Source organism: Cydia pomonella, chromosome 13 (assembly GCF_033807575.1).
Source record: "Cydia pomonella isolate Wapato2018A chromosome 13, ilCydPomo1, whole genome shotgun sequence".
NCBI classification, from domain to species: Eukaryota; Metazoa; Arthropoda; class Insecta; order Lepidoptera; family Tortricidae; genus Cydia; species Cydia pomonella.
In genome coordinates this window covers 19,283,056-19,293,982 of record NC_084715.1, presented here as the reverse complement: position 1 = coordinate 19,293,982, position 10,927 = coordinate 19,283,056, and the positions used below count along the sequence as shown (strand labels likewise).

The window sequence follows — 10,927 nt, the reverse complement described above, 5'->3', positions numbered from 1 at the left end:
AAAAAAATACAACTATAAAGTTCCAAATTCAAATAAATCTATTGCCAGTCACCGTCCAACGCAACCAAGTACTAACTTCTCACATTTTTGTATGGAAAAAGAAACTTTCAATTTCCAAAATGGAAACTTCCTTTATTCCTTCCGATATCATCACCAACTTTTTGGAAAACCTACTTCCACAACATCGGGGGCTAGCCAAGTTACAATCGTACCTATATAGAAAACGCTAATTGATTGTAATGTGTTCTTGGCTACGTCCTAATGTATTATCAATTTAAGTACCTAAATACCAAATTATGTTTATTAGTAAAAAAATGGTTAATAATCGCATACATTTCAAAACCTCCTAAATTCCAAGTCATTTTTGCAGTTTTGAATTTGGAACCTTCTATTCCATTATAGTTAAAATTCGATTTGATTTTGCCCTTTTTAAATGGCCTTAGTTTAAGGGTCATTGATTATATACACATCATATTTCTACTTGATTAAATACTAAATAAACGAAACTGAACGCGACTTAATATGTTTTATATCTACCCACATTTTGTCATTAAAATTCTAAAGCGGCTAATGAACTACTTAGTTCTGTCAAACATTAGATCTTTATGAATTAACTAGTTTTTATCATGGCTGCAGGCACAGAATCCGACAAGAAAGAGGAGAAAACATCATGTGAACGAGGTAAGGTACCTCAGTAATATTATTTATTTCCTTCGTGTTTGTTGACGTATACGTTTTCTACGTTTGTCTCGGGCAATTTGCTTTGTCTGGAACTTCTCCTCTACAGAGGGCTTACCGCGAACCACGTTCGACGTGTTGCCTCCCTGTCACACTTGCGTACGAATTTATAAGTGCGACAGAGAGGTAACACGTCGAACGTGGTTCGCGGTAGGCCCTCAGATCGCAATTCTCAACTGAATCTGGTGAAATATTGTAAGCAGGTCCAGTAGCTACATAGATTGTTTCTGGATTTTCGCTGTTTGGAAAATGTTCAAAATGGTGGAGATTCGTATTAAGGACTTAAGAGCCATTACGTTCCATGGCACTTAAGACCATTGTGAGTACGCTGTTAAAATGGCTCAACGAAGTATTTTTTGTTTTCACATGTTTTAAGCATATTCTTTGACATTTACCAGTCGCTTTTCGGTGAAGGAAAACATCGTGAGGAAACCGGACTAATCCCAACAAGGCCTATTTACCCTCTGGGTTGGAAGGTCAGGTGGCAGTCGCTTTCGTAAAAACTACTGCCTACGCCAAATCTTGGGATTCATTGTAAAGCTGACCCCAGGATCCCATGAGCCGTGGCAAAATGCCGGGACAACGCGAGGAAGAAGACATGTTTTAAGCCTATCGATCTTATCGCGAGTTCTACAGCTCACAGAGCTACTAGTGGTATTTTATTTAATTTTATTTTTAGTAGTCTTACTACGACTGCCTTAATAGTAGTGTCAAACTGGCAGTGGCGGGGCAAGACCAAAATTTTATGTGGGCAAGGTACATTTAGCGAGGCCCTCTGGTGGCGCAAGAAATGACGAACATTTTTACGTTGTATCCGAGATATACTTATTTGGGGCGCGAGGCCCCTCGGACCGCGAGGCCGCGGGCGATGGCCCACGGCGCCCACGCCTAACGCCGCCTCTGCAAACTGGAGGTAGCTTACTTACTTTCTGTCTCTCTCTATGGTCTCACTTTAATTACCTATCTAGCAAATTATCATACAATATTAATATTTGATCTTAATTGTGACATTCCACGTAAGGTACCTTTGGCGGTCGGCGCTTACGCCGTTATTAGCGGCTACTCAATACTAATCAGGTACTACGCGACGTAGCACCGACCGCCATAAGGTACCTTTTGTCGTGGAATGTCACAATTATGATCTAGGTACAGATTTTGCTTCAAGGTATTTTCAGTAAGATTGAATAGTTCTTTAACAGTCAAATCAAAACCTTTGTGACATTACTTAAGACCTGACTAAGTACTTTTCATCACACTTACTCGAAAATCGATCTTATTTTATGCACGTGTACTGAAGGACAAAAGCCTATTTTGTTCCCGCGGGAGTTATGGATTGTGAAAAGAAAATCTATGATTCCCTGGGGAGTTATAGCTTTTTTAATTATAATAATATCACTTATTCATACATACCACATACAAACCAAGTAGCATAAATGAGTTTTACTTTTAAAATACTGACGTTTATAATTTAATATTTTTGTTAATGTTTAAGATTATTTAATTTCATTAATTTAACAGCCGTTTACAATATTTTTACATAATTTTCAATCGTGGCTGAATGCCGAATAGGTTTTTGCCTTCGATCCTAACCTGTCGAGAAATTACTAAATAAAAATTACTAAGTTTGATATTTCACCGTATTTAAGAATTATTATCCACATAGCGATATTCGTCAGTTTTAATGCTATTTCTGCAGCCAATCGAATTCATTGCTATAGGTATTCAGCTTTATAACTAGGTATTAAAAGCTTCTTAAATAGGTAGGTGTTACTGTAGAATTAATATTATTATGACTGTTTAAATTTGCCACGGTAATATAACTTTGTGTGTCTTGTTTATTTGCCATTTCATCAGATTTATTGTTTTTAGGATAGTAAAGTTCTGTAATAATGTTACAGTAAACGGGCTTTATAGACGTTTTATTGTCCAAGGCCGTTTATACAAATATTATTCATTCTAGAAAGGGGTAAATAATAAATATTCAGTGATTTGTAGCCACGGCTACAAATTGGGTCAGGAAGATTTTTTTACGGAATGTGCAGTCACGGAATTTCAAGGGCTGTCTCTTTTCAATTCTATGTAAGGGCATTAAGGTTCAAAAATGACCAACTACTAATGTACTTATAAAAGTAATTTATAGAAAACAACGCCATCTAGAGATATTTATAAGGAGTTATTTTTATTTTGTTTTTAGTGTCATCTACGAATTATAGTGTGAACCATTTTATTTAAGTGTTGATTTTAGCGCCATCTACTAAGAAAAGTACTTGCTTCTGTGAATTAACACTTGCGAACGTTAAGAGCGCCATCTAGATAATCGGCAATTATTTAAAAAAAAATTATACTTTTAGAGCCATCTAGTATATATTATATGAACTTCTGATATTAGGAGTTGACTTTAGTCATAGACAAATTACTTAGTTTTTTTTTTTAAATGTTTTCGTTTAGAAATTAATTTAATTATATTTACCATTGCTATATAACTCCAAATTAACAAATAATTATCTTCACTTTGGTATTTACATTAAAATGTGCTTAAATATGTAAAGAAATGATATAATTTTCGCCATTTCTCAACGTTTTTTTCGTCAATTTGTCTATGGTCAACTCTATTATTTTGCGCCTGCGCACTTGATGGTCTACGCGACGTACCTACATAAAATCATTTTGTGGAAAATTTGAAGTTTGTTGTTATTGGTGACAAACCATTCATATTATTTATGAAAGCTTCGTGCTAATTACCATTCCAGGCGCGAGGCTGTGATCATCTGGTGGTGGTCAGCCTGGATGCGTTCAGTCACTATTGTTGTACAGTTCGAGCGGTGTACGGTAGCCATCTTGGAATCGAACAAAGCTTCAGATGTGTAGTTTGTCTGTTTATCAATAATTTTTGTGCATTTTGTTGTAAATAGTTTGTATGTTTAGGATATGTACGAAACGTTCGTCCACATGTGTAAATAGCTATGGCTGCGACAAGAAAATTACAAGGTAATTGTCATGTTATCAGGTTAGAGATTGACCCCAACCGATATACGTGTTCTAGAGCATTATTGTCAGATTGACGACTCCTCTGCCATCCTGGCGGTGAAGAGGTCTGCTAGACGGTGGCTAACATATTGTCGCGAATATTTCCATAACGAGGCATATAAGAAGTATTCAAGCTCCTATTGACAGTTCAAAGCCGCGATGCTGATACTATTGAATCGTTAGTTTTTTTAGATTTCTTGAATTGTTATACGAGTGATAATTCGAAAGCATTATGTTTAATTACTCCAGCGATAGGGCTTAAGTACATTGTTATTGAAAACTAGCATTGTTTATTTAAAAACAAGATCTCAAACTGGTTTTTTTGTTTCTTATGTTAATATGGACGTATGTTGCTTGCAGGTGAAATAGACAGGTGTTTAAAAAAGGTAACGGAAGGGGTGGAGACGTTTGAGGACATTTGGCAGAAGGTTCACAATGCCACTAACAGTAACCAGAAGGAGAAGTATGAGGCAGATCTCAAGAAGGAAATTAAGAAACTCCAGAGGTTACGAGATCAAATCAAGTCTTGGATCGCCTCCGGAGAGATTAAGGATAAGAGTACACTTTTAGAATATAGGAAACTAATAGAAACGGTGAGTTATAACATTTTACTACCTTTACATTGTGACAAAAACATTAAAAATATCTTGCATATTATTGATATGAATGGGTGACACATTTTTCTGCATGTAGGTAGAATTTTCTTGTTAGAAAAACATTGTTTTTCTATACTACCCATTGTTCAACTATTAGTCATAACCTCAAATAATATAATAAAGTACAACATATAAAGAACTCTGAATAATAAATATTTTTAAAGAGCATTGTGATAATAACCTTTATTTTATACACATGAAAATATATCAAATTGATCTATTCAATCATAATATAAGATTTGTCATTGGATGGTTTAAAATACAATAAACTAATCTTTTTAAAACAACAACCATCTGATACAAATAGGCTTCTTCTATAGAATTAAAAAAGTATCCCTATTGGTAGTGTACGGGTTTATCAACTCCAAACTGGCTTGCACTATAGGCGGTATAGACCTCTATACCGCCTATAGTGCAAGGCAAGGAGTAAAGCGCAATGTATTTATGATAGTCAGAACAACTGCTATTTTACTTATATTTCGTAACTTGTTTATCTCCAAATGCCGAACCGAATGTACTGCTTATATTTGACACAGATATTGTTAAATTTGAATAGAGTGTAAACATCACATTTACATATGGCAGATTGTTTACTCAAAACTGTTTTTTTGATGGTATTATTATGTAAAATAACTACTGTGTTTACAAAATAAGTGAAAAACATTGAAAAATACTTGTTACAGTATGTAGACTATCTGTGTGCCTTTCTTAACCCTTAATTCGACAACATCCAAAATCTGGACATTCCTACATAACCTTTGACCCTCTTTTTTTGACCTTATTTTTTTCCTAATCAGAATCATTCGTACTATTGAGCGCCAAGGAGACTCAAATTCATGACCTTCCATGTTTTATGTTGATTTAAGTGTTAAAATACACCTTGTAGACCAATTTGACTAACACCAGCCTATCATGTGTTTGACTGGAATTCTATTATCATAATTGAGGTTATTAAACTTTGTAGATTATTAGTGGATAAGCCTGATTGTCCGCTAATGCTACACTGTGCAGCACTACATTCCCCTATGTACTCTATAGTGGTAACTTGTAGGTTTAGGGTTAGGTATAATTTTTAACCTTTTGAAACTGTTTTTTACAAACAAAATGTATGTGTCACAGTTAAATGAAATAAAAGATTTCAAATTGAAAATTAAAATCAAATTATAGCTCTCCATAAATTTTAATGCTTACATAGTAAAAAATTGGCTTACCTTTTACTTGTGACACATACAATATGGTTAATGTATCTCACAATCATTTTAAATAACTTACATAATATAATAAGTCAATGATAATGAATAGACAGACTATTTGCCGACCGGTTTGGCCTAGTGGGTAGTGTACGAAGCTGATGGTCCCGGATTCAAATCCTGGTAAGGGCATTTATTCGTGTGACAAGCATGGATATTTGTTCCTGAGTCATGGGTGTTTTCTATGTATTTAAGTATATATAAATGTTTATATATTATATATATCGTTGCCTAAGTACCCTCAACACAAGACTTATTGAGCTTACTGTGGGACTTAGTCAATTTGTGTAATAATGTCCTATAATATTTTTTTTTATTTTTTTTAATGATGTTTTTCAGGAGCTCAGTCTTGATTAAGTACTTAAACAACTGAATAACACAATTATCCTTATTATTGTTATTTTAAAATGTTATTAGAATATATATAAGGGTGAATCAACTTTTTAACAACAGTTTTGAGTGTCTCAAAATGTCTCTGGAGTTACCAAGAAATCAGATTCCTATGCATAGTTTCTGATTATTAGGTTTGACAGTTAGGGTGTTGAGGTCATAAAGCTGTCAGGAATTATGCAAAATTTAACCCTATCACTTTGAAATAATGTTCCAAATCAGGTGTGAAATATTCCCTCTGCCTTGTAAAGGCTTAACATACATCATAAACTGAAACATAAAAAAACCCTTAATTTAAAGGTAAAAATTCACAATGAACTTAAAAATTTGTGAACAGATTTGCGTTGCTCTAAAAGTAGAGTCTCACCCATAACTGGTGGTTATATGGTTACAGTAATTGCTTTATCTTTTACTATTAGACAGAAAAGTAGGAAAGAAAGCAGAGGTGACAAATACATAATCAAATAACCGGCCAAGAGCATGTCGGGCCACGCTCAGTGTAGGGTTCCGTAGTTACTCTTCCGTCACAATAAGCTAAACTGGAGCTTAAAGTATAGTAAATTGTTAACCAAGGGATGAAACGGTACCTTTCACCCGAGTTAAACAAATAGGCAAATTTGCATAATCAGTAATTAAAATAAGTCTTTTTACTATGAAGGGATAACTTTTTGCGATAACTCAAAAACAGCTAAACTGATCATGTCCGCTATAGTTTTCATTTAATGTCTTTCTTAAGCTCTACTTCCACGATTTTTTTCATATTTTTTGGACCTATGGTTCAAAAGTTAGAGGGGGGGGGACACATTTATTTTTTCTTTCGGAGCGATTATCTCCGAATATATTCACTTTATCAAAAAATGTTTCTTGGAAACCCCTATTAGTTTTGAAAGACCTTTCCAACGATACCCCACACTCTAGGGTTGAAGCGAAAAAAAAATTTCACCCCCACTTTACGTGTAGGGGAGGTACCCTAAAAAAAATTAAATTTTTAGATTTTATTGTACGACTTTGTCGGCTTTATTGATTTATATATCCATGCGAAATTTCAGGTTTCTAGCACTAACGACCACGGAGAAAAGCCTCGGACAGACAGACAGACAGACAGACAGACAGACAGACAGACAGACGGACATGGCGAAACTATAAGGGTTCCGTTTTATGCCATTTGGCTACGGAACCCTAAAAAGGCATACCTTTCAAGCACTTGTTATATTCTTAGGAACAAATATCCAACCTCGACATTGGCAGAATCATCAACACCTTGATGGAGCCATAACACGAAAAATTGATTGATTGATTGAACAAATGGGAATAAGAACTTGATAAAAATGATAGAACAGTGACAGTTATTTGATTTACAAGGGGGCAAAGTTGTTGTTTAACCCCTCCTGCTAATATTAATAGCAAGTGAGATTCCAAAACTGAAAATGGAATCTTGAATATTGCAAGGGTTTCAACGCACTGGGGTTAAACAAACGGTCGAACTGTTTGAGTGTTGTTGCACACCTGTTATTGGTGCATAGATATTATACGTGGCCACTATACTTGTTACTTTGCTAGCCTTGTTTATGTACTGTTGGTGTGTCTTATAAAATAAAATAAAAAATAAAATAAAATAAAATAAAACTTTGCCACCAATAAAGGTGAAAAATATTGTGGTTCAATGCAAGAAAAATACTGACTGTAAAATATGAAACAAAATCAAAGCAAATCACTTCAAAATTAAAGTTATTAAATATTTATCATTCAAAATAATCATCTTAAAGTCAATTCTACCAGCCAACATAAGGAAATAACTCAAAATTTGCATTTCATTCGTTTGACACACATGAATGAATGAATGAATGAAATCGTTTATTCACAATGAACCTATGGTAATATAAGATCTTAAATTACAAGCATTGTGTCCCATGATATATACATGTGGATAAAATGCAACTTTCTCATTAGTTTTTTAAGTACGAAGAGAACCTTTACCAGCTGGTGTGGTGAAATAGTTATTTACGATACAAGTGCAGAAAATAGGAAATTTAATTTATAAATTATCTATTCGCACGTGTATCGTACAACGTTTTACAGTACATATTACTCTTTAAAGTTTCGGCATATGCACGGAAAGTGCTCATTCCCGCACGTGTGCGGGAAAGTAGCATCATATGTACTGTTAAAGTATTTTCTGCTATATCTTTGCTATGCTAACTTAAAATTCCAAATCTTACTTACGCTGCTTTGTTAGCATAAAACCTTACAAACACCATAACATGATTGCAAACTTTGAATGGAGCCATTACTAACAAAGGCAGTTGTTAAGCTTTATATAACTTTGTATGGAAACCTTGTTTGGCTGAAGGCTTGTTGCTAAGGTTCCAGTTTTCGTGGTGCAAACAAACTTTCACATATGCCAAATTGGCTTATTTACGCAGTTACATATACGCAGTTACGGTAAATGCCTACAACGTATTAAATAAATATAGCTGTGTATACAGTTATTCAATGGTATTCATTCAAAATGATTATTTTGGGTTAAAATGTCCATAGATAAAACAAAAAATAACGATCATCTTCCTCTGTTTTGCCACGGCTCATGAGAGCCTGGGGTCCGCTTCGGCAACTAAATACCAAGAAGTAGCGTATGCACTAGTTTTTAGCACGAAAGCGACTACAATCTGACCTTTCAACCCAGAGGTTAAACTAGCCCTTATTGGGATTAGTCCGGTTTCCTCACGATGTTTTCCTACACTGAAAAGCGACTGGTAAATATCAAATGACATTTCGTACATAAGTTCCGAAAAACTCATTGGTTCGAGCCGGGGTTTGAACCGACGACCTCCGGATTGCAAGTCGCACGCTCTTACCGCTAGCTAGGCCACGAGCGCTTCCTAAACAAAAACAATATCAAATTAAATTTCATATAGATACACAAACATAATTCAATTCAATTCAATAATTTTAATTCAGAAAATAAATTCCGTACATTAAAATACAATATAAATTAAGATAAAAATTAAAATTAAATATGTTAGTAACAATGGGTAAATCCTTAAGAAACTATGTTAGTAATAAATTGGCCTAAAAAATTATTATTTCCCCGCTGTGGTATGGAGCTGCATCCATCGCCTCAGTATCGGGGAGTCCCAACTCTCGGCCAGCGTTTGTAGGATGATAATAATATGAAATACAAATTGAATTACAAATAAAATTTAAATATAGGTCATATCATTCACGAAGACGCGTGTCTTGACCCGTAATATCATGTTATTAAAGGTTAGATTTGACAAATCTGCGCGTCATCGTATATGACACGAACTATAATAATGTTAATGTGTATTATTTAGTGTGCTGCTGAAAATTCTTATCACTTTAGTGTTAATAGCCGGGTCCACACGGAGCGAGCATACGCGCGAGGCAATTTCCTCACGCACAAACCGGCCGAGACACGTCTACACTGGCCGGTTTGAGCGTGAGGAAATTGCCTCGCGCGTACGTGCTCGCTCGCTCGCTCTGTGTGGACCCGCCTAATGACTATGATATTAGTATAATGATGGCACTGACCTACCCCATCACAAAATATGTTCTACTATTTATATATCTAGCGATAAACTCTAAACTATGTGTAAAAACCATTATTTGATGTCTATTTGAAATGTATTATGAAGTGAAGATAATAAATAAGAATATTTCCGTTATTTAGAAATTGGGTGTATTTCAGTGATAAATATGACCAATATAAAACTACCTATTTCTAAGAAATTGACTTTAATTTAAGACGAAAGAGGACGGCCGATTCTCCATACAAGCGTAGTCCCCATTTTCCTCTCTGAATATTGACATTTTGGAAAATATTTTTACATAATTTGATGTATACAAAACATAGTTATGCCCATACGTTTGTATGAAAAGGTTATTTCGCGCGAGTCCTCGACTTTCGTCTTAAGGCTGGATTCTTATTTTTTCTATATTATTGTACAAATGTTAAATTATTTATGGTATCTTTAGGAACCCTGCTTCAGGAGATATGCTAGACATTTTTGATTGATTTTACTAAGTTTGTACATGGACGCCTTTTCTTGGCAAGATTCTCTTCTAATTAATTTTCAATTAATTTTCCAGCAAATGGAAAGGTTCAAAGTAGTGGAACGGGAGACAAAGACGAAGGCGTACTCGAAGGAGGGCCTCGGCGCCGCGCAGAAGCTAGACCCCGCGCAGAAGGAACGCGACGAGATGTCTGCGTGGCTCGTCCAGTCCATCGACGCGCTCAACTTACAGGTGAGGACCAGCAACTACCCTAAACGGGCCCACTGATTACCAGTTCGCCGTATCGTCCAGGGAACTGGTAATCAATGGGCCCCTTAACCCTCTAGCTGGCGCGGGTGTACTGAGTGCACTCACGCTCGTGGGTGCCATTTTAGGTAAAATCCCTCGCAAGCGTTCGCGCTAGCGAAGATATATGTCTAAACGTGCGTCTAAAAATCAATTAATAAATGGCGATATACCTTTGGCCTATATTCGAGTAGATGGCGACATAGTTTTACTTTTAACACATATCAGTGAAAGAACATGGGTCAAATAGCCTATGGGTCAAAATTCTAAGGGTTTTAGTCCTGTGTCGAAAGATGACAGTAAAAGGTGACTCCAAATTTACTTTGACAATATACCTCCATACTTAATTCTCTTTGGCACCAGTTAGCGTTGCTCATACTATTTTTCGCTTACCCGCTCACCCGCTTGGCAACCTCTTGCAAACCCCTCATAGGGAGTTTGCCTTTGTACTGCACCATTATATTATCTGTTGTGTCCAATACTTTTTCGTACAGTAAATCGTTATCCCTTTCTAACGAACAGAAATGTCAAGATGTATAGGGATAA

General features: G+C 35.4%; 1 protein-coding gene across 4 annotated transcripts in view; it reads left to right on the top strand.

Moving 5' to 3' along the window:
- The first annotated feature begins 553 nt into the window (after window positions 1-553).
- Window positions 554-10,927, top strand: part of LOC133524493 (CCR4-NOT transcription complex subunit 3) — a 46,743-nt gene continuing 36,369 nt past the window's right edge. For 2 of the 4 annotated variants that reach the window (XM_061860556.1, XM_061860555.1), the window contains exons 1-3: window positions 554-681; window positions 4,126-4,358; window positions 10,172-10,327. In XM_061860556.1, the coding sequence (XP_061716540.1) occupies window positions 627-681; window positions 4,126-4,358; window positions 10,172-10,327 (444 nt within the window). In that variant the 5' untranslated portion in view covers window positions 554-626. Of the gene's footprint in view, window positions 682-3,384; window positions 3,727-4,125; window positions 4,359-10,171; window positions 10,328-10,927 lie in introns of those variants that run through there. The other 2 variants (XM_061860558.1, XM_061860557.1) reach the window with 1 other exon arrangement.